The 23,578-nt window shown below is 47.8% G+C and overlaps 1 protein-coding gene across 5 annotated transcripts; it reads left to right on the top strand.

The window, feature by feature from the left end:
- The first annotated feature begins 235 nt into the window (after positions 1 to 235).
- Positions 236 to 23,557, top strand: LOC110521073 (MAX gene-associated protein). 5 transcript variants are annotated; one of them, XM_036976068.1, is made up of 24 exons: positions 236 to 530; positions 1,837 to 3,212; positions 3,370 to 4,114; positions 4,285 to 4,363; positions 4,608 to 4,712; positions 4,876 to 4,992; positions 7,138 to 7,684; positions 7,925 to 8,150; positions 8,240 to 8,468; positions 8,590 to 8,780; positions 8,975 to 9,136; positions 11,845 to 11,884; positions 12,005 to 12,246; positions 12,454 to 12,690; positions 12,940 to 13,243; positions 13,445 to 13,771; positions 13,857 to 14,743; positions 14,875 to 14,969; positions 15,071 to 15,110; positions 18,457 to 18,633; positions 18,841 to 18,952; positions 19,107 to 19,250; positions 19,875 to 20,027; positions 20,268 to 23,557. In XM_036976068.1, exons 2-24 carry the CDS (start codon positions 1,942 to 1,944, stop codon positions 21,848 to 21,850), a joined length of 8,013 nt encoding a protein of 2,670 aa, XP_036831963.1. In that variant the 5' UTR covers positions 236 to 530; positions 1,837 to 1,941; the 3' UTR covers positions 21,851 to 23,557. The 5 variants fall into 5 exon arrangements, with proteins under 5 accessions (XP_036831963.1, XP_036831962.1, XP_036831964.1 ...); XM_036976067.1 differs by having other exon boundaries at positions 237 to 530; positions 1,903 to 3,212; positions 4,578 to 4,712; XM_036976065.1 differs by having other exon boundaries at positions 238 to 530; positions 4,578 to 4,712.
- The last annotated feature ends 21 nt before the right edge of the window (positions 23,558 to 23,578 follow it).

Raw genomic sequence — 23,578 nt, 5'->3', positions numbered from 1 at the left:
ACAGACATACCATCATCAGACAGACAGATCAAGACAGAGATCACAAGTCAGACAGGCAGACCAAATCTCAGGCAGACGTCCAACCATCAGAAAGACAGGCAGATAAACGCACATTTCACACACAGATAGGCTACAGCAGGAATACAGGCTAAAATTGCCATTTCCCCCAATGGAGGTGTTCAAACAGAGCAGATAGGCTAAACGTTATTTTCCGCGTTATCAGCCGTACTAAAGATTGAATCGTATTTTATGCTTTTTTTGTGGCAGCAGGACGGAAGAAATAACTGCCCGCTAAACCTCTGGAGGGAGCCTGCGCAACACACACCGACCGAACCTGAGTGTGTGTGCCGCCATGGTGACTTACGTCACACCCCGAGCACGGATGTGTGTGTGTGTCTCCGTGGAGTGAGAATGTGTAGATAGATGTTCGAAAGGAGTGAGAGATAGCCTGGAAGTGGACGGACATGCACAAGATTCGAAGAGAGTCACAACAGACAGTTCGCTATCCGATTCCTGCACGATTCACAAAGGTAGAGTCAATTTGTGTATTTGTTATTTATTGCACAGACTTTTCGCCGGAGTTGTTCGAGGCCACGAATTAGACTCGAGGTGGCAGAGATCCCCGGGATGGACTCCCGCTTTTACTCGCGCTGGCGTGGGAAATCACGCGCCATTGAGGGTTGATGTTGTGCATGCGCCTTGGTAGCCTGTGTGCATGGTCGATGCTAGGCTACATTGCGTGGCTTCGGCGGCCTCCATTTGCGAATTTATGTGCACGCTCGAAGATTATTTCGAGGCCTTTTGTTTCGACGACGGCACGCAACAGTTGGAGTTTGCTCTGTTATTATTGCTCTCCAAAAAGCGCAACACGCCATACGGTGGTGGAAGGTAGGCGTCAGTGAATGTCCAACTTTTTAACTTGCTGGCTAAATATCTGGAGGCCTACAACAAGGCTTGGGGAGGAGAGGACGAGGGGTGTTGTCAAGCAACTTTTATACTCGACACTGGCATGTGTTTTTGAAGAAATACTCGATTTAAAGCTCATGGAAAAATAATACTGGTTTGATAGTTGAGATGGAAATATAATTTGGAATAACCATATTTAACAAATAATAACGGTAACACCTCCAATAAGCACTTCTATAGGCTACATGAAAGAAAGTCGTGGTATTTGTATTGTTTCTGAACTTAAATTGACAAGGACATTCCAGTTAATGTCATATTTGCATTTTAACCTGCACACGAAAATATTGTTGTAACGTTAGCCTTGACGTTTAGCTAGGCTAATTTAACCTAATCAGTTAAGGTTTTGTAATATAGGCCTAGCATCTATGTAACTTAAACTAGTAACTAGGCTAATCAATTTAGTTCCATAGGACCCAACTCAAGATTGTGTTATCCATCTGAACTAAAGCCTTATGGCAACTTACCAATGAAGAGAGCCTAGTGAGCTGACCAACCTCACCTGCTACACTTGAATGACACATTACATGAATACAATGCCATTGTTCAAGAAAATCCAAAAACAACTAAGAGCTGATAAACATAACATTGATGTAACGTGTTGTCTCCGATAAAGTCCAAGCTTTAGGGATCTGCCTACTGCTTTTGGGTGACACTAAACTTCACATGAAAGGTCACACATCTGAAAACAATGTATTTTTGATAAATTAAAATCTTATTTAATCTCCATGTTTTTCTTACAATTTTCACAATGTATATATTATGCTGTAATAAGTCATTTAGACATGTCCTTACATGTTGTTAGTTGGTTCACTATCTGGCCATTCACATGAGACATTTTTCTAACATAACATTATTTTTTCATTATTCCAGGATGTCAACGGAAAATAACCATAGTTCAACTTGAGGTGCTTTTTTTTTGTTATTTTTTTTTTTTAGTGAAGAAGAATAGTATACAACGTTTACTCTGTCCCATCTATGGAGGATCCTACTGTACTGGAGGAGAGGGTAGAGGACTCGGCCATTACTACCTCTATCACCACATCAATCCCATTTGACAGCGTCACCATGGAGCCAGGCCTGGCCAACGAGGATGTGGTGGAGGACCAAGAAGCTGTAGCCATGACAGACAAGGATGCAAGCTTAACCATCATAGCCATGGCTTCATCCACTGACACCATAACAAACACTGAAGTCAACCTAGCTATGGCATCATCCACACACAGTGAAGTGAACTTAGCAATAGCTTTATCCACTGATGTCATTACAAACAAAGAAGCGAGTGGAACCATAGCCGTACCCATGGATAGTGGGATAAACTCTGATGCTAAGCCAGCTAACACACCCATAGTATCAGCATCTTTATCACCAGCTGCCACTGTGACAAACACTGGTGCCAACCCAGCCCTCCCCTCACCATTTTTATCATCTGCTGCCAGTGGCCCAGCCCCCGGAGGCCTGCATCCCGAGGAGGAAGGCCTCTCAGCGATAAGCTCATGTGGTAGTGTGGGGGTCACTCTGGAGAACAGCAATGTCTGGAGGGAGTTCCACTGCTGTGGAACCGAGATGATCCTCACCAAACAGGGCCGGCGCATGTTTCCCTACTGCCGCTACCGCCTGACGGGTTTGGAACCAACACGTCGTTACTGCTTGGTCCTGTCAATCACCCCCGTCGACACGTACCGCCATCGCTGGAACCTGAAGGAGTGGGAACCCAGTGGTCCTGGAGAACCACACACCCAGGCCTCATGCCGACTCTTTCCCCACCAGGACTCATCAGCCCTGGGGAAGGTCTGGATGGCCAGCCTGGTCTCCTTCTATAAACTCAAACTGACTAACCACTGCCTGGACCAGGAGGGACATGTGTTGCTACACTCCATGCACCGCTACAGGCCCAGTTTACACGTGATCCCCGTCGCAGATGGAGACGACCTTGGCTTTGACCCTAAGCTGCTTGACCTCCAGCTCCTCGGCCCGGAGGTCATGACCTTCACGTTCCCGCAGACCGAGTTCTATGCAGTGACGTCGTACCAGAACACCAGGATCACCCAGCTGAAGATAGATTATAACCCCTTTGCTAAGGGCTTCCGGGAGGACAGCGGCAGCCCGCGCCTCGCAAAGCCCAGGCCGGAGCACCCTCAGGCGGGGAAGGGAGATATCCGCTCCCCTGGTCGTAGCACTGCTAGGTCCAATGGTGGTGAGGGGACTGAGCATATTGTTACTGTAAACAATGCTGTGGCTGATATCAGGTGAGTGAAGCTTTCTGTTATCGTGTTGTACTATAATTCCAGTGTTTTCCTTACAATTCACTGAATGTTAGTGTTTTACTGTTGCGATTCAGTTTTCCATTTGTTCTTGATACACCGCTAATAATTTTTTTCACCTGCACCCCTCATTGTCTTGTAGCATGAAGAAACGTTCTCTCCCTACAACTCACCCTGTGGGGGAAGTCTCAGGGAAGTTGAGGAAAGTAGCTCCTGGTACAGCAGATTCAGACGTCAATCAGACTGATGTGTCTGCCAGTGAAGAGGGGATGGATCTGGACTACAGTGACCATGTCTTCCACAGGCAGTACCTCCGAGCCCAGCTAGCCCTGCCCTCAGGAGCCTCCAGGCCAGAGAACAGCCCGGGGGCTGGGGGGGAGAGACTGGGTGCTGGGATGGACCACTCCAGACAGGCCAGCCTGACTGCTAACCCTCAGAATACTACACAGTCTACTGTGTTACACACAAACAGATGTTCAAAGCCTTTAAAACGTTCCACTGTAGAACCAATGGACTCTGAGGTTCCGCCTTCACAGAAGGTTCCGCTTGTAGAGCCAACCATGACCGCACCCATTTCGCTTACAGAAACTCAGGAGGACAAGGCTGCGAGCTTAACCCCTAAAACATCCAAACCTCAAAAGATTGCACCCAAGCCTTCTCCTATCCCCTCACCTCTGACCCCCACTGCGTCCCCCTTTGCCGTTCCTAAGCCATGGAAGAAGGGGCGTAAACCAGGGGGCAATCGGTGGGGCAGTGTCGGAAAAGTCTCTAAGGGTACCAAGGCGGCGACAGCGGCTGTCACTGCAACTAGCAGCCCGATACCTGTTGCTATGCAACCCGAACTGGATGACGTAGAGGGTCTACTTTTTGTGTCCTTCACTTCCAAGGTAAAACACGACACTTGTGTGCGGTCAGAGTTATGGGAAATAGGAATTTCAGACATCCGGAAATGTTCATTTAGAAACCCCAGAGTCGGAAATATAGGAGGGAAACTTTGTTTAACTTTGCTGAAGGTGCAGACAGTATTGACACGGTTATCTCTTCCTCTGTGTCACAGGAAGCTCTTGGTGTCCATGTGGAGGACATGCCATCCAATAACACATCACCAGTCACTCAGGAACAGCCAGAGAAAACTGGTAAGTGGGAGCGAAGAAGTTATATTCTACTGGGGCTTGTCAATTACAGTGTACTTGGCAACAAGACCTGCTGGAGACACAAAATAGAACATCAACACCCACTACTGTTTTCACTGATTGACATTCACAATACCACATGCATTTCTGAAAGTCTCCAATAATGATGACACTGGTCTATTCTATTATTTTCTAACCTAAGTGTGTGTGTGTGCAGTACTGGAGAGTGTTGAGGAGAAGATTGCAGTACTGGAGAGTGTTGAGGAGAAGATTGCCGGTCTGCAGACTATCTTACTGCAAGACCTGAACACACTCAAACACAGACAGGTCATCCACCCTGTCCTACAGGAGGGTGAGTGGACAACACACTCATGCATGCACTCTCTGTATTTCTCTCTCTTCCTCCCTCTCCATCTCTCACCACACAAACCTACCAGTCTCTGCCCTAAGAGAGTTAGATATTTCACAGTAATGTTCACCATTGATAACCCTGTGTGTTATTCCCCTACCTATAGTTGGGCTGAAGTTGAGCTCCCTGGACCAAGGCCTGGCCATCGATCTACAGTATCTGGGGGTGCGTCTACCGCTGTCTCCGCCTGTGTTCACTGGGCTGGGCAGCGCTACCTCCACTGGTGAGTTACACTTAAGTGATGGGTAATTTACTAGCAATGTAGGCCACATACAGTAGCAATAAGACCAGCAAAACAGCAGTGAGATCACTGGTTGTTTCTAAAAATGGTTGAAACTCATATCTCAGAGCTCTCCAGTGATCATTATATGGGACACCAACACAATACGTATTATTTACTTTCACTGTTTTATTATTGGTTTGAGTAGAGCCATAGGTAGAGGCCGTAGGCATGTTGTCGTAGAGGCCGTAGGCATGTTGTCGTAGAGGCCGTAGGCATGTTGTCGTGGAGGCCGTAGGGATGTTGTCGTGGAGGCCGTAGGGATGTTGTCGTGGAGGCCGTAGGGATGTTGTCGTAGAGGCCGTAGGCATGTTGTCGTGGAGGCCGTAGGCATGTTGTCGTGGAGGCCGTAGGCATGTTGTCGTGGAGGCCGTAGGCATGTTGTCGTGGAGGCCGTAGGGATGTTGTCGTGGAGGCCGTAGGGATGTTGTCGTGGAGGCCGTAGGGATGTTGTCGTGGAGGCCGTAGGGATGTTGTCGTGGAGGCCGTAGGGATGTTGTCGTGGAGGCCGTAGGGATGTTGTCGTGGAGGCCGTAGGGATGTTGTCGTGGAGGCCGTAGGGATGTTGTCGTGGAGGCCGTAGGGATGTTGTCGTGGAGGCCGTAGGCATGTTGTCGTGGAGGCCGTAGGGCATGTTGTCGTGGAGGCCGTAGGCATGTTGTCGTGGAGGCCGTAGGGATGTTGTCGTGGAGGCCGTAGGGATGTTGTCGTGGCGGCCGTAGGCATGTTGTCGTGGCGGCCGTAGGCATGTTGTCGTGAAGGCCGTAGGGATGTTGTCGTGGAGGCCGTAGGGATGTTGTCGTGGAGGCCGTAGGGATGTTGTCGTGGAGGCCGTATGGGATGTTGTCGTGGAGGCCGTATGGGATGTTGTCGTGGAGGCCGTAGGGATGTTGTCGTGGAGGCCGTAGGCATGTTGTCGTGGCGGCCGTAGGCATGTTGTCGTGGAGGCCGTAGGCATGTTGTCGTGGAGGCCGTAGGGATGTTGTCGTGGAGGCCGTAGGGATGTTGTCGTGGAGGCCGTAGGGATGTTGTCGTGGAGGCCGTAGGCATGTTGTCGTGGAGGCCGTAGGGATGTTGTCGTGGAGGCCGTATGGGATGTTGTCGTGGCGGCCGTAGGGATGTTGTCGTGGAGGCCGTAGGGATGTTGTCGTGGAGGCCGTAGGGATGTTGTCGTGGAGGCCGTAGGGATGTTGTCGTGGAGGCCGTAGGGATGTTGTCGTGGAGGCCGTAGGGATGTTGTCGTGGAGGCCGTAGGGATGTTGTCGTGGAGGCCGTAGGGATGTTGTCGTGGAGGCCGTATGGGATGTTGTCGTGGCGGCCGTAGGGATGTTGTCGTGGAGGCCGTAGGGATGTTGTCGTGGAGGCCGTAGGGATGTTGCCGTGGCGGCCGTAGGGATGTTGCCGTGGCGGCCGTAGGGATGTTGCCGTGGCGGCCGTAGGGATGTTGCCGTGGCGGCCGTAGGGATGTTGCCGTGGCGGCCGTAGGCATGTTGCCGTGGCGGCCGTAGGCATGTTGCCGTGGCGGCCGTAGGCATGTTGCCGTGGCGGCCGTAGGCATGTTGCCGTGGTTGCCAACAAGGGGACGTATTAATAGACATGTTATTATTTCCTGATTGAGAAATGTGACTGCCTAGTAGTAAATTAATTACACTTGAAAGATGATAGCGCTTTTTCAATTGCATGGCTCAGCTAGTTTAATACATCAGAGTCACTGAGCACTTCATACCCAGTTTACTGTCATCATCCACATTGAAACCCCTCGTCAGTCAGGCAGATAATAAGGCAAGGCAATTATGGGATTTACACCAACTTAAACACTCAGAATTAGCCCTAGTAATGTGACTCCCACCACTGTGGTAGAATTGGGGAGTGGTAATGGGCGAGGTTATTATTTGGTCTGATGATAACCCACAAGCCCCAATCCTGTCAGTATTTGCAAATATGAAGGGACTGGATAAGTGCAATATAATGATGGCTCTACTTAGTCTCCAAACAACAGAGAGGTAGAGGCTAGGTGAAGGGTCTAGAGGTTGATTTGGAATTGGGCCCGTATCTCTTCTCAAACGGCCTTGTCTCTTCGCTGTGCAGATGGAAGCAGGTCCTTTGTCTCCAGGACGGGGAAGACCAGTGACCTGACCAAGATCAAGGGCTGGAGGGACAAGTTCATCAGGACCAAAGAGACCTCTAAGAACCACAACCCCAACCGCTCGGCCTTCTGCAGCGAAATGCTCGACCAATACCTGGAGAGCGAGGCCCAGCGAATCAGCGACCGCGCTGCTGCCTTCTCCCACAACCCCCTGGGCTCAGTGGCCTATCAGCTGCCTGTGACCAGCACCAGCTATGTGCGGACCCTCGACAGTGTTCTGAAGACACGTGCCCCCCCGCCCCCCGCCTTCTGTAGACCCTGCCCCCTCTCTCGGAAACCCCTCCTCTACGCAGCTCTAAAGAAACCCCCTCCACCCATCAACAACCACAGGACCCCTCCTAAAGCAGCCAAACCCAAACCCACACCAGCCCAGGGCAAAGCCAGATCTGCCTCTGTGCTACGGCCCATCCAGGTCACCAACAGTAACAAAACTACTGCTGCTAAAGCTACAGCTGGGGTTAAAGTCACCAGCCCTCCTACTGCACAGCGGTAAGGAAATGCTGCTAAAGACATGCTATACCCATGCCAAAGCATATAGTTTACACATCTATACTTGTTGTTGTCCCAAAGCAATATGGGTCTGAAATGCCAGTAATGTCAATTATTTTCATAGTTTAGATGTTATGTAGATATTTGGGATTGAGCCTGTCAAGCCTACAACAAGTTTCCTTTTTTTACCCTAAAATGGACAATAAAGCCTTTCATTAAACATTTTACTCGTACCTCCAGGTCTCCTCCAGGCCAGGGGGCTGTGAGGAGGGACTCCAGCCCAGGGAGAGGCCTCTCCAGCGGGTTGACTGGCCTCTCTAAGAACCAGCTCAGACTGGTCGGTCTCTCTAAGATCCAGCTGAGAATGATGGAGATGGAAGATGCCACCTTCTACCAAGGACACGATAGAACACACATCACTACTGAGAGGGTGGAGAGAGCCCTGATGGCACTGCTCACTGCGCAGGTAGGACTTAGATTATAGACACACACACACATAATGCGCACACAAATTTTCTGATGGTCTATCTCTTCTCTGTTGTCTGTGCCCTCCAGGGTCTCCCTAAGAGCCGTGCCCCCCAGGCCAGTCCAGTGGACAGTCCAGAGTGTGGTTCTGAGTTCTGCAGGCTGGGGTGTGTGTGTTCCAGCTTGGCCCGGGTGTCCAGGGGTCCGCTCCACTGTTACAGGCCTGACTGTATGCTGGGCTGCTCCTGCTTCAAACGTAGGATCACCAAACAGACCACAGCAGCAGAGAACGACCAGCACCAGACACTGCCTGTTTACAGTAAGTTCATACCCAGGGTGCATTTGGGTACTTGTGAGAGTTGTATTATATTCTATATTGACCAAATGAATGACACATCAACTTGAACAAGCTAATGAACGTGTCTTCTCTCCCTGCCCAGCTGTGTCTAACGTGGAGCATGAGGTTCAGCCCAATCGAGGTGTCCGTGTCTCAACCCTGTGGGACTGCACCTCAGGGGTGGACCCCGAGCCCCTCTTCAGCCCGAAACCTGCCCCAAACATACCCATCAAGCCGCTAACCAGGATCTACAACCCTGGTCCAAAGCGCTACGTACCTCGTCTCACCCCCGAGGTAAATTCCTCTGTCATAGTATACTGTGGGCCCTGGTAGTGCACTATGCAGGGAATGGGGGAACATTTGAGACACATCCTATGTTGTCAAACTACCACCCCAAATTACTCAACTGTAGTGATATGATGGAAACCTCGATTTGACAAAAATTGTATATGAAAAAGTTATGAGGGATTGTGTGTGTGTGCGTGCAGCTGCGAGAGGAGGACAAGGACCCAGTCTACAAGTACTTTGAGAGCATGATGACGTGCGCCCGTGTCAGAGAGTTTAACAGTAAACCGCCGCCCCAGGTGCTGCCGCCACAGGTCCACCTCTTTAAGGACAATAATAGTTCCATCATCCCCAGCAGCAGAAAGGTGAGGCACAGGACACACACACACTAAATATTTATTGTCAGAGTAGATGCATTAAGGAGTGCGATCAACTGGTCAATCTTCAAGCCATTCCTAGTCAGCCATCGAACATTTCTGTAGAAAAAGCCAATGATAAAGCCTTGTGCTCCTATAATTTGTTTTCCTGTCTTGCGCTGTTGGCCGTAGGTGGACTTGATTCAGGACCCCTGTGAGCTGGGTAGGCAAAGTGTTCCCATTGTGAACCATTTTAATTTGTCTGAAGGAACAAACTCCGCCTACCCGGCAGACCAGGAGCACTGTGACTAATTCAAGTGTGCCTACTGTGCTGGCCAATCATATAGCTCAAATCATCATGCCTACAGCTTCCATGACCCCACACCGAAGTTTGATACTAGCCTACGTGAGATTTCAGAACTCTTAAAACCATGACCAGAGAGAGACTGTCAAAGAGTACAGCAAACAGCTGCTGTTTTTAGGAGTGACTTCATGATTTTATTCAGCTCTGTCAACACTGTTTTTAGGAGTGACTTCATGTTTTTATTCAGCTCTGTCAACACTGTTTTTATTGAACACTATTATAAAACATAAAACGCGCTTCTCCCTACTTCTACTCGCGCTGCAGCCAAGTGTATCGATAGGACTGTGTTTTTATTATTAGCAGCTCGTTGTGTCTATTTAAATATTGAGGAATATTTCACTTTCTCTGGTCATAGGAACAACATGAATTTGTGCATGAGACAGATGCCGTGAGACTCGATCATCAGGTGGAAGACGGTATCCCCTCTGTCTGGTCAGTCTCACTGGAGGAAAGAGGAGAGCAGGGACCGTGAGAGGTATCCCCTCTGTCTGGTCAGTCTCACTGGAGGAAAGAGGAGAGCAGGGACCGTGAGAGGTGGACCCTCTGTCTGGTCAGTCTCACTGGAGGAAAGAGGAGAGCAGGGACTGTGACTCTGTCTGGTCAGTCTCACTGGAGGAAAGAGGAGAGCAGGGACTGTGACTCTGTCTGGTCAGTCTCACTGGAGGAAAGAGGAGAGCAGGGACCGTGAGAGGTAGACCCTCTGTCTGGTCAGTCTCACTGGAGGAAAGAGGAGAGCAGGGACTGTGAGAGGTGGACCCTCTGTCTGGTCAGTCTCACTGGAGGAAAGAGGAGAGCAGGGACTGTGACTCTGTCTGGTCAGTCTCGCTGGAGGAAAGAGGAGAGCAGGGACTGTGAGAGGTGGACCCTCTGTCTGGTCAGTCTCACTGGAGGAAAGAGGAGAGCAGGGACTGTGACTCTGTCTGGTCAGTCTCGCTGGAGGAAAGAGGAGAGCAGGGACTGTGAGAGGTAGACCCTCTGTCTGGTCAGTCTCACTGGAGGAAAGAGGAGAGCCGGGACTGTGAGAGGTGGACCCTCTGTCTGGTCAGTCTCACTGGAGGAAAGAGGAGAGCAGGGACTGTGACTCTGTCTGGTCAGTCTCACTGGAGGAAAGAGGAGAGCAGGGACTGTGACTCTGTCTGGTCAGTCTCACTGGAGGAAAGAGGAGAGCAGGGACCGTGAGAGGTGTCCCCTCTGTCTGGTCAGTCTCACTGGAGGAAAGAGGAGAGCAGGGACCGTGAGAGGTGGACCCTCTGTCTGGTCAGTCTCACTGGAGGAAAGAGGAGAGCAGGGACCGTGAGAGGTGGACCCTCTGTCTGGTCAGTCTCACTGGAGGAAAGAGGAGAGCAGGGACCGTGAGAGGTAGACCCTCTGTCTGGTCAGTCTCACTGGAGGAAAGAGGAGAGCAGGGACTGTGAGAGGTGTCCCCTCTGTCTGGTCAGTCTCACTGGAGGAAAGAGGAGAGCAGGGACCGTGAGAGGTGGACCCTCTGTCTGGTCAGTCTCACTGGAGGAAAGAGGAGAGCAGGGACCGTGAGAGGTGGACCCTCTGTCTGGTCAGTCTCACTGGAGGAAATAGGAGAGCAGGGACCGTGAGAGGTGTCCCCTCTGTCTGGTCAGTCTCACTGGAGGAAAGAGGAGAGCCGGGACTGTGAGAGGTGGACCCTCTGTCTGGTCAGTCTCACTGGAGGAAAGAGGAGAGCAGGGACTGTGACTCTGTCTGGTCAGTCTCACTGGAGGAAAGAGGAGAGCAGGGACCGTGAGAGGTAGACCCTCTGTCTGGTCAGTCTCACTGGAGGAAAGAGGAGAGCAGGGACCGTGAGAGGTGGACCCTCTACTGCTCTCTCTCTCTCTACCTCCACTGAGACTGACCATCAGATGCAGGTACCATCAGTCTAGTAAAATAAAAAGGCGTATTATTTGCTCCGCTGTGCCTCACCAATCGATCTATTTTGTTATCAAAGCTTGCGTTTTGAAATATAATATGTTTGAGAAGAACAGTATTGGCAGGCCAGGCATAAAGCTGATATGCTGTGATAATGTATTAGACCTACTGCACAAACCTCATTCCTACCTAAGTGTTTTATTAGGTAAATGTTGCACAGGCTTACATTTTTTAAAGTCATGTATAAAATCAATTCTGAGCGGTAGATCTCGGCTTGCTTTTTGACTGCGAAAATGATCGTGACTCAGAAAAGGTTGGTGATCACTGATTTAGGAAGTTAGTCTAGCCACTAGGGGCAGACAAACATTTTTTAATGGCTATGGAAGAGGAGTAACCAAGCTAGTCTATCTTGGTGATGTAAGACTGAGTCCCTCTCAGTTAATGTCATTTATAAATGTTCTTGTCTTTGCAGAAAATGATCGCTGCCATCCTCTCAACTCCAAATAAACCAGGTAAGATGGAACACAGAATCACTGCTCACCACAGTTCTTAAGAGGCTGTTCAAGATGTTATGTTTTAATCTGTTTACCCCTAAACCCTTAACCTGTGACATCTGACCTTTCCCCCTGTAGTAGTACGAGTGAAAAGTCCCTCCACCCAGGCCAAGAAGCCTAAAGTTCCTGAACCCACTAGGCAGCTGGAGATCCAGTCAGAGTGTAATTGGGACCAGCACCGGAAACTGGTCCTGGGGGTTCTGTGCCGACGCATGACCCAGAACCGTCTGTCCGAACCCTTCAACATTGGCCCCTACCACGTCCGCCTCCTCTCAAACACACACAAACGCAAGGCTGAGAGCACCATCATCATATTCAAGGTAGGGGAGATAATAACCATATAGAATTAAGCAATAAACATGCAATTTCCGTTCCTGTCTTAAAGAAGCAGTTATTTGGACCAACTCATGCTGTCATACATAATGTTCAGAATTGCTCCATGTTTCAGATTTTAAATGCATAACTTGATCAGTGACAAATGAATGCTCATGAGTGTGATTTATTATCATCCACTTCCTTACTTCAAGGTCTGCATCAGTAAGGCTGAAGACGGTGATACCGATGATAGTGATGAATCCGATAGTGAAGTCACAGACAACAGTAGTGACGACAGTGATGAAGACGAGGAGGAAGAGGGCATCCCTAAGCCTGAGGAGCCAGAGATGCAGGTTGGAGTGACTCCCTTCCTAACAGGAGTAGTGCCAGCAGGCAGACTGAAAGCCAGGAAGAAACAACCAACCTGCCCTGCTGTAGGACTAATCCAGGTGGGTTTATTAGGTTCACTACCTCCATTTTGGACATTTTTTTAATCCATTTTTGAAAAGAGACCTAGCCATAAAGTGTAGTTTGTAATGTTTTTTTTTTATATTGAGGAGCTCCGAGTTATTTCTAATTTAACAATTATACCTAGATTTTGTGAAAAGCTCTATCCTCCACAGGGAACCTGTTCTTTATGTTAATCTGTTCTGCCTATATCTCCATTCTTTCTCTTCTTTATTTTTCTTCCTCCCCAGGTGAACGGTAAATCCTACTCCCAGGCCAGATTGCTGCTGGGGCAGATGGGAGCTCTGCACCCGGCCAATCGGCTAGCTGCGTTCGTCACCGGCAGGTTGCGCTCTGTAGCCAAGGCCCCTCAGAAGGCCCCTCAGAAGGCCCCTCAGAAGCCTCTAAACTGCTTCCCCAGGGCGAAGAAAACATCTGTGGGTGCTGGGCACTTGAAGACCGCAGTCACTGCTGTTGCTCCTCAAGGCAGTAGTAGCATTACAGCTATGGCTAAGAAAGGAGCTTTGGCCCAGAAATTATTCCAGACACCAGCAGGTAAGATCCTTTCACTGCTCCTCAATAGAGGCTTGAAGTAGAAGTTATCAACTTAACCTTTACATTTTGTTGTACTGTATTAGTTATGATGTAATTAGACAGTTGAGTAACCGAAGCCTGATGGTTCAAGGATGGCGATAGTTCTGTATTCTCTCAGAAAAGGCCTCTCTTTCTTACACTGTCACTGTGGTCTGTTTCCAGGGAAGAACAGGCCTCCTCCGTACAGACCACCATGGTCCCTAGGTGTCACCAAATCTAAAGGCAAAACCTCTACCAGTCAAAGCACCACAAACCCTAAAGACCCAGTCGGCTCACCCCTGCTCCTGGTACCCATGGCCCCTCCTCCTGCCCCAGGCACCTCCCAAGGCTCGCCCCCTGTATCGCCCCCTGCTGGAAAGATGCTACTACAGACAGTCTCCTCCTCCCAGGGCTGTAAAATGTATCGTCAGCCCAACGGACAGTTGATCAAGCTGGTACCTCTGAATCGTATGCGTCACATAAAGGCCAAGAATCAAGACAAGCTCACTCGTGAGTCCATGTACTGATTATTGTACACACGCACATGCACAACCACATCCTCAACACCCTCTAATGTCTTGTGTTGTCCCAACAGGTTTTGCTACCAAGACATTCCCACCCCCCCCCCCTCTCACCTCCATCCACCCCCCTCGCAGCCCCCCTCCCCACGCTCCCCTCATCAAATTCATCATGGGCCAGTTGGGTGCCATCACCCCATCCCAGACCTCTTCCTCTTCCTCCCCCTTGTCTCTCACTGTCTCCTCCTCCCTGAAGACCCCCAGCTTCCTGGGCCAGACTGGGACCTACTCCTTCAGGATCTGTCCTCCGACTGCAGGGGACCAGGGCTCTAGGGGTCCAGGCCAGGGCACCGTGGGAGGCCCAGCTGGAGTGTCCCTGCCTGGGGGCTTCACCCTCATCCAGCTCCCTAAGCCTGGAGGTACTGGAGGAGGTGCTCCCAGGCTACCTGAACTAATCAGAACCACAGGTGTGGGTTCTGCTGGACCTGGAGAGGTAAAGGCACAGAAGAACCCAAGAGGAACCTCTTCTTCCTCTCCCTTGCCTCTGGCATTGACACCAGTTAAAACCGAAGACCACTCCTACACCCCAGGGTTAAATACCAATACATCTGACTCCAGATCAGCTCTAGCCCAGAAAAAGGACCTTAAGACTCAGTCAAAGGACCTTAAATCTGACCGTAGATCAGCCAAAGCCAACACCTCTTGTCCCGTGGAGCCCAATGAGTTGACCTGTGATGAGAAGATGCTGTCGGACGAGAGTGATGCAGAGAGAGGGGAGGTGGGGGAGGGCTCGGGACTATGGAGCCCAGAATCATGGAAGAAAGACACTGAGTTCAGTCGGTTTACCACTCTAAGAATGCATGAGAACGGACATCCTGATTTTAAGGTTGAGGACTCTAATTCGGACAACTCCTCGGACGACTCCTCGGATGACTCGGATTCCGACAGTGATGAATATGCCAACGTAAGCAAGCTTGATTTTTGATGGTTAATTTTTGTAATTTTTGTATTCTGTGTGTAACGTTCACTGCAGTTGCACATGGTTGGGTTGTGGTGTAGTGTTTTGTAAAGCCAGATTGTTGTCTCTCACCCCAGGAGGACGAGGAGGAAGCAGTGGACATCGAGACGGTGGAGGAGAGGAGACAGGGAATCACCATCGCTCAGATGAGGGCCGCTGTCAAACACACACTGTAAGACTGGAGTGTGTGTGTGTAGGCTATTTAGCTGTATGATTTTGTATGACTGTCTCAAGGAAGCTGGGGTTAATAAAATGTATATTTTGTCCTAACAGAAAAACTTGTCAGGATGGGGAAACGGCACCAAAAGAAAAGGTAAGACTTCTCCCATCTGTCCATTATAACTGCAGAGCAACATCTTGTTTTGTAGTGTTCTTAGGCCCTCTTACGGAGCTGTCTAGTTAAGGTCTTAGCTCTCATGTATTGCAAAAAACATAGTTTAAAAGGGAATGAAAGCACTAGGCTTTAGAACACCAGCTTACTGGAATTGTAAATTGGCATTGTTGCATCACTGGCAGGATTTTCCTAAAATGGCTGAATCCCAAAACTGTCTGAAAGACCATGAACACTGCATGCGTTAATGAGCAAAATTGACTGGTTTCCAACCATAAATGAAAACATCACAGCGACGGTGGCTGAATGTCTGGGGCGGAAGTTGGTTGGAGTTGTCAACAAAGCAACATGACAGAAAATATGATGCCAAGTTTTCAAACTACTGATAGTTTATTTAAGATATGTAATGCAATCTGTGCATTTTTCAAATCAAATTTTATTGGTCACATATACATGGTTAGCAGATGTTAATGCGAGTGTAGCGAAATGCTTGTGCTTCTAGTTCCGACCATGCAGTAATATCTAACAAGTAATCTAACAAGTGGCATTGTTTAAAGTGAATAGTGATACATTTATTACATCAATTTCCATTATTAAAGTGGCTGGAGTTGAGTCAGTGTGTTGGCAGCAGCCACTCAATGTTAGTGATGGCTGTTTAACAGTCTGATGGCCTTAAGATAGAAGCTGTTTTTCAGTCTCTCGGTCTCCACTTTGATGCACCTGTACTGACCTCGCCTTCTGGATGATAGCGGGGTGAACAGGCAGTGGCTCGGGTGGTTGTTGTCCTTGATGATCTTTATGGCCTTCCTGTGACATCGGGTGGTGTAGGTGTCCCGGATGGCAGGTAGCTTTCCCCCGGTGATGCATTGTGCAGACCTCACTACCCTCTGGAGAGCCTTACGGTTGTGGGCAGAGCAGTTGCCGTTTAACAGCATAAATACACCTGTTTCAATTTTGCATGTTGAAAACCAAATGACCAGTGCTGCACATGCTGCCACTGTTTTGAAGATATTAGATTATACTATTTAGAATGAGCAGCCAGCTCACAAAAGAATGTCAAAGATTTTACTGAGTTACAGTTCATATAAGGAAATCAGTCAATTGAAATACACTGCTCAAAAAAATAAAGGTTAACACTTAAACAACACAATGTAACTCCAAGTCAATCACACTTCTGTGAAATCAAACTGTCCACTTAGGAAGCAACACTGATTGACAAAGAATTTCACATGCTGTTGTGCAAATGGAATAGACAACAGGTGGAAATTATAGGCCATTAGCAAGACACCCCCAATAAAGGAGTGGTTCTGCAGGTGGTGACCACAGACCACTTCTCAGTTCCTATGCTTCCTGGCTGATGTTTCGGTCACTTTTGAATGCTGGCGATGCTTTCACTCTAGTGGTAGCATGAGACGGAGTCTACAACCCACACAAGTGGCTCAGGTAGTGCAGCTCATCCAGGATGGCACATCAATGCGAGCTGTGGCAAGAAAGTTTGCTGTGTCTGTCAGCGTAGTGTCCAGAGCATGGAGGCGCGACCATGTGACAGGCCAGTATATCAGGAGACATGGAGGAGGCCGTAGGAGGGCAACAACCCAGCAGCAGGACCGCTACCTCCGCCTTTGTGCAAGGAGGAGCAGGAGGAGCACTGCCAGTGTGGTTTTCCACTCCAAATCCAGACCTCCATGGGTTGATAAATGTCATTTCCATTGATAATTTTTGTGTGATTTTGTTGTCAGCACATTCAACTATGTAAAGGAAAAAGTATTTAATAAGAATATTTCATTCATTCAGGTCTAGGATGTTATTTTAGTGTTCCCTTTATTTTTTTGAGCAGTGTATATTCATTAGGCCCTAATCTATGGATTTCACTAGAAATACAGATATGCATCTGTTGGTCACAGAACTTTTTTTGTTAAAGTAGGGGCGTGGATCAGAAAACCAGTCAGTATCTGGTGTTACCACCATTTGCCCCATGCAGCGTAACACATCTCCTTCACATAGTTGATCAGGCTGTTGATTGTGGCCTGTGGAATGCTGTCCCACTCTTCAATGGCTGTGCGAAGTTGCTGGATATTGGCGGGAACTGGAATAACCTGTCGGTCCAGAGCATCCCAAACATGGTCAATGGGTGACATGTCTGAGTATGCAGGCTATGGAAGAACTGGGGACATTCTCAGCTTCCAGTAATTGTGTACAGATGTAGACATGGGACCATGCATTATCATGCTGAAACATGAGGTGATGGTGGTGGATGAATGGCACGACAATGGGCTTCAGGATCTCATCACAGTATCTCTGTGCATTCAAAATGCCATCGATAAAATGCAGATGTGTTCGTTGTCCGTAGCTTATGCCTGCCCATACCATAACCCCACCGCCACCATGGGGCACTCTGTTCACAACGTTGACACCAGCAAACCGCTCGCCCACACGACACCATACACGCTTTCAGCCTGGTATTGTTGAAAAGGGGATGAATCCGTGAAGAACACACTTCTCCAGCGTGCCAGTGGCCATCGCAGGTAAGCATTTGCCCACTGAAGTCAGTTACAACACCAAACTACAGGTCAAGACCCTGGTGAGCATCCCTGAGACGGTTTCTGAAAGTTTGTGCAGAAATTCTTCATTTGTGCAAACCCAGTTTCATCAGCTGTCCGGGTGGCTGGTCACACACGATCCCACAGGTGACAAAGCCGAATGTGGAGGTCCTGGGCTGGTGTGGTTACAAATTGTCAATATGATAATTTTATTTTGTACAGTTACTTCAAAACGACAAGACAAGATAGGAGCTAAATCAACTAGCTTGCTACCTTGCTTCATTTTAGCTGACTGTCTACTCGGCTTGTTGGCAAGTCACATACTCATTAATTGGGAAAAAAATACTCTAAAATGTACAAATTATCACATAGTTTCTTACCTTAATATTGTTGTCCTGATCTCAATGACAAATCTGTCAAAAGTTGTGAGAAACCTTTCAGGTCCAGTGGGGCGAGTTGCCTCCTGGTGGCAACATTCACTTTCAGTCCCATGCCAAAACTCACAATTTGCTCCAATGACGCATTGGCATCAGTCGCTACTATGGCAATTCAAGATGGCGCTACCCATAACTCTAATAAATGTTGTTCAATATCAAAATCCTAAAAATAGAGGTGCATATATGTTAAATGCACATGTTTAATATTAGTGGATGGAATAAATCTCTTTTCTTAGTTTTACTTCCTAAAGTGTTTCCATTCCCCTTTAAGAGGTCTAAGAATACCTTGGAATACCCAATAGAATGCTCAATAACTCTCAACCCTTAACCTTTGACTCCTGTTCCCTGCAGCATCAGAGGGATATGAGACAGGAGGAGGGGTCTGGTGAGGGAGGGGGTCGTAAGAACCGCACCCTGACGGAGAGGCTGCGTCGCGGCGAGCACCAGAAGCTCTTCACCAGACTCAAACAGGTGCTGTTCATGGAAGAACTGGACCCCAAGGTCTCCAAGCTACACCTCCTCTCACAGGTATGGGACAGTATGTTATGTGGCTGTGTAAGCAGCTATATGTTATGGTTAATTTTGTGCTGCACTGTGGTAGACACAACAACTATACGCTATTTTCATACCCTTTTAATAAATAAAGTCAACTTTTTCATGGTCACATTTTTTGGTATAGATGGTTAAAAATACAGGTGTATATAAAAGGGATTTTAACATGTATTATTTCATCAGGCTCTGAAGGAGATTCGTACCCTGTCGGTGGACTCTGAGTCTCTGGAGGAGAAGAAGAGGATGCTGACTGAGATCCAGACTGTCTATGTCAAGGAGATCGCATACATGTCTGGTGCGTCTGACTGTAGCTACTTATCACTTATTTAATCCCTTTCTTACTTAAACATGACTTACTTCACACAGACTTACTTGAGATACTTTTATTATGTGATTGCAAGAAGCATATTAATGTGAACTCTGGTGTGTTTTTTTAATTTGTATTGTAGGAAAGCCAGAGGAGCTGATCAAGGCCAAGCTGAAGGAGATCTGGGAGAAGAAACGGACTCTAGCTGCCCAGAGGAGAGCAACTGTCCCCCCTACCTCTAGCCCCACCTCCTCTACTTCCACCCCTAGTCCCAACACCATGACGGGTAATTATAACCTGCTTCTTATGTCTGACAACAGGAGGTATAGCACTAAGCTGGATCAATGAATTAACCAGCTCACTTAAATAAACATTCAGATGTGACACCTTTTAATAATGATCCTTTTACTGCAGTGGGCTAAATCAGGGTCACACAGAGTGCTTCTTGGTAGTCTTAAACAAATCTACTTTGAAACTAAAGTATACACATCACACACATGGTTGTGGGCTTAAAACAAAGAAGACACCTTTAGAGGTTTCATCCCAATATTACACTTTTTATACATCACAGAATACAAAATATAACAAAACCGGTTGACATAGAAACACCAGATTTTCTGCACATTTTTAAAAATAATGTTGATTAATAATGGTCCACCCATGAGGCCACTAGAGGGCAATTTGGTCATTTGACTGCAAGAAAGGCTGGCCATGCCAGCCCCCCTAGATAGCTAGTGTCTGCATGCTTTTGTACCATCCCTACACCTATGCACCTGATTCACCTTTTTCTGTGTCCCAGTGTCCCAAGGGAGTATGGACACTAAGCAGGATCAATGGGTTAGCCAGCTAACTTTGATAAACCATTTAGATACAGCTCTTATTTATGAGTATATTTATCTGTATATTCCAGTGTCCCAGGTGTCTCAAGCTAGCTCTCTGGGTCAAGCAGGAGCAGCTAGTGGCTCTGTGAAACCAGTGGCTGCTGTTTTACGCACCAAGAGCGGCAAGATCATACTTCCTGCTTCCATGCTTCCCCCTTCCATGTTTCGTGCTTCCAAACCAGGTGAGTTCATACAGGAACAGGACACCCATATTTGGTCTCACACTCTTGTTTAATTGGTTATGCAAGTTCTACATCTCGATATGAAATATCAACGATGCTGATTTGGAAGAGCGTAATAACTCTTGAGGTCCACGATATGGGTAAAATGTGCCACGGGTTATGATCGTTAGACTGGCATTCTGACTAGAATATGTTGTTGTGAGTCTCATTCTAACGGTTGAGTATTTCCTTTATCCACAGCAGGAAGATCGGTCTACACAGTGAAAGTTATGAAGAGACCAACAGTCACCACCCTCTTAACCCCCACCTCCTCAGCAGCCATGGAGGTTGTGGAGAAGGAGAGAGCTGCCTCTGGCCCTGAGAAGGACCAGGAGAGAGTGTCTGGGGAGGCTGAGCAGCCCTCCGACAGCCCAGTAGCAGAGAGGCCAGAACTAGGTAAGGAGGAACCACAGGCCCCTGTCTGTAATGGATCCATGGAAGAAGAGACTTCCACAGAGAAGGATAACGGCTCAACTCCCAAAAAGAAGAAGTCACTAATCAATAAAAACTCAATCAAGAGGCTTTCTGGTATGAAGTGTCCCCTTGTGGAGATCGCTCCCCTAAACAGTGCCATCTGGAGGCCGTTGGAGGAACCACAGATGGGGGGTGAGAGTGATGCTGGAGGCTGGGGCCTGTCTCTGACCAAGGGAGAGGCAGCCATACTGGTGAAGGCGCTCTCTGAACACCAGGGCATAGTAGTGGGGCGGAAGGGCAAGGATAGCCTGGTACAACACAATGGAAAGAAGAGCTCTGTGACACTAAAGGGCAAGGATAGCTCAGAACTACAAAAAGAACAGGATAGCACGGTGTCACAGAAAGAAACTGATAGCTTGGTCCCACAAAAAGGAGAGGATAGCTCAGTCACACCAAAGGAAAAGGCAGAGGTTGGCTTGGTGACATCAAAGGAAAAGGATTGTTTGTTGACACAAAAGGGAGAGGGAGGCTCGACAGACAGCTCAGAGGCTCAACTACTGAAGAGAAAACGTGGAAGGCCTCGCTTGGACATAAAAACACCACAAACTGACATCAAAACACCACCAACTGGAGATATCACTACTAACCCTGCGCCGCGGGGTCGGCCCCGTAAAGTATCACGGATTGGGGTGAATATCCCTGTGGTGACGACCGGTGGCAACGACCAGGCCAACGTGACACAAACCGCAGGTAGTGCTTGTAACCCTACCTTAGTCACAAGAATACCCCCAGGTCGAGACACTAATACTGGGGGTGGTGAAATCCAACTAACACCAAGGGAACGTAGCCTAAGCCCTACGAGGCGGGGTAGAAGGCCTAAAGTATCACAGGTAGGGGTTACTACTAGCCCTGTGGTGACGACTGGGCCTGGGGGTAGCCCAGCCAGGGTGACTCAGGCTGGGGGTAGTACCCCTACCCCAGTGACTCAGGCTGGGGGTAGGCCTGTGAAGAGTGCTGCCGGTAGCCCTGCCACTTGGGGTAGGGCACCAAAGGTGCGGAGAGCTGGAGATAGTTCTAGTCCGGCCAAGGTGACTAGGGATGCGGTTACTAGCCCTGTAACTCGGGCTGGGTTAAACCCGGCGAGATGGACTCGTGCTGGGGGGGGTATCCCTGTGGTGAAGACTGAGGGCAACCTAACCAAACCTCCACGAGGAGGAGCTGAGGTTACTAGCCCTGTAGCGACGACTAAAGGAAGCCCAGGTAAAACGCCACAGGCTGTGGGTCGGCCTGGAACTCGACATGTGACCCGCGCTGTATCGGTGAAGGGCCTTGTCAGTGGGAAGAGGACAACAAGGTCTGATAAGGCCTAGTGAAACTGAGACTAAGGCTGCATCTCCACACTGTTTCCATTGGTGCATCTCAATACTGTAGTAGTCTAAAATGGCGTCCACAACTTGTTTTCTCTCCTTCCACTCCGATGATGCTGCATTTCAGCCTAGCTCTAACCAGAGGATCAAGAGAATCGTACTCCTGACAGATGTGCCATTAACTGTCATTTAAAGCTAGAATCCTTAGTTGCTGCATCCATTGATTCTTGAAGAATATAACTTTATAATTAAATGCCTCATGAGCTTAGTTCAACTGTCGTACCTCATCAGAACCCAAAATATAAGCTTGTTTTACTCCAGTGTTTGTAAACAAAGTAAATGTAAACGAACACTGTATAGCCTCAACACGGTTAACCTTTTTTATGTCTTGGATGGTTAGTCATTACATCCATAGTTTTTTCTAAGAATTTGAGTGGTTACATTTCTCCAGGCCTGTCCCTCAGCTGTTTGTTTTTTTTGTTTTTACAAAGAGGCGGGGAATCGCTTTGTTATTGTTTCAATTAAGGATTCAAGCTTTAAATTGTGGAAAGAGGTCCTGAAATCCCATTGAGACCACCGCATGTGCCTGTTCACAAATCCAAAGGACCCTGGACAGTTATGCCTGTGTGAGTTGACCCTCTCTTAGCTTTAGCACTCATCTGCCTTCTCTGGAACACAACAAAGTAGACAATAACTTACACCTAAGGGACAGTCCCTTTTCCCAACATCCTAAATCTTTGAGCAAAACATTAAATTAATGTACTGTATGAATGTACTGCAGGTTTGACTGCCGTTTGAGCCGTTGTACAGGTACATAGGACGTTAGCCCCATATTGGGGTGAATGTGACACGTCATGCATTTTTGATGAAGACTATTATTATGTTCTAGAAAGTTGATTTCTTGTTATTTAATCATCAAACCACTACTTTTTGAAGATTACGGTATAGGGAAGGTCTGTATTTTTTTCTCTTCAGTATCACGGTTTGTTTATGACTTCACTCCCTGTGTCTTTATTAATATAGGGGTGTGTTGTCTTCGATTTAACCTACAAAATAATGGACATGCATGAACATGACAACAAAACAGATCAATTACTTTCTGGCCCAATTAGACATTATCAATAGGCCCTGAAAATCATTAATTTGAGATGTACAGCATTCATGTTTGTTCATGTCAAAAACACTGTAAATGTTCTTTCTATGCCACTGTAAAGACTTTTTGTATTTTAGCTGTGGTTGGTGCGTCCAGTCTTTCAAATACACTCTTGGTTCCCAGGCCTATGAATTAAAAAACCATCTGAATCAGCACTTTAAATCTTCTGTAACTTCTACACTGTCACAACCATGTTGAATATTTAGGTTTGCCTTATGGATTGTTTCCCCATCTGTTTTTCAATGATTCCTATGTCTGATTTTTGAGGAACTTATGCATAACATGTATTAAAAAAAAACACACAAAAAAAACCATTATTTGTAGTCGAGACATTTGTATTTCAACCTCGTGTGTGACTCATCATGACTCAATCTAAGCTATACTGTAATCTATGAAAATAACCTTTGTAAAATGTGTTTTATTTTTTATAAGTCTGTCTTGTTGTATAATGTTCCTCTTTCCTTTTTTGTAAAGAAATGACCGTTTTACTTCAGTCACTCAGATGTGCTGGCAAGATACTGTGGCCTTGAAAATAAATAATCCTGTACATGTGTTTCTTTGCTGTGGCAGTTGTCTTA

This window comes from Oncorhynchus mykiss, chromosome 4 (assembly GCF_013265735.2).
Source record: "Oncorhynchus mykiss isolate Arlee chromosome 4, USDA_OmykA_1.1, whole genome shotgun sequence".
NCBI lineage: Eukaryota > Metazoa > Chordata > Actinopteri > Salmoniformes > Salmonidae > Oncorhynchus > Oncorhynchus mykiss.
Note: the sequence above shows the minus strand (reverse complement) of the source record. Positions and strands in the feature narration are given on the sequence as shown.

What these genes read in the sequence shown, in the direction of transcription:
- LOC110521073 (XM_036976067.1), top strand. Translation starts at nt 1,942, where the DNA reads ATGGAGGATCCTACTGTACTGGAGGAGAGGGTAGAGGACTCGGCCATT. An exon ending in TACCTCGTCTCACCCCCGAG is followed by an intron (nt 8,781 to 8,974) that starts GTAAATTCCTCT and finishes GTGTGCGTGCAG; the next exon opens with CTGCGAGAGGAGGACAAGGA. An exon ending in GGAGATCGCATACATGTCTG is followed by an intron (nt 18,953 to 19,106) that starts GTGCGTCTGACT and finishes TTTGTATTGTAG; the next exon opens with GAAAGCCAGAGGAGCTGATC.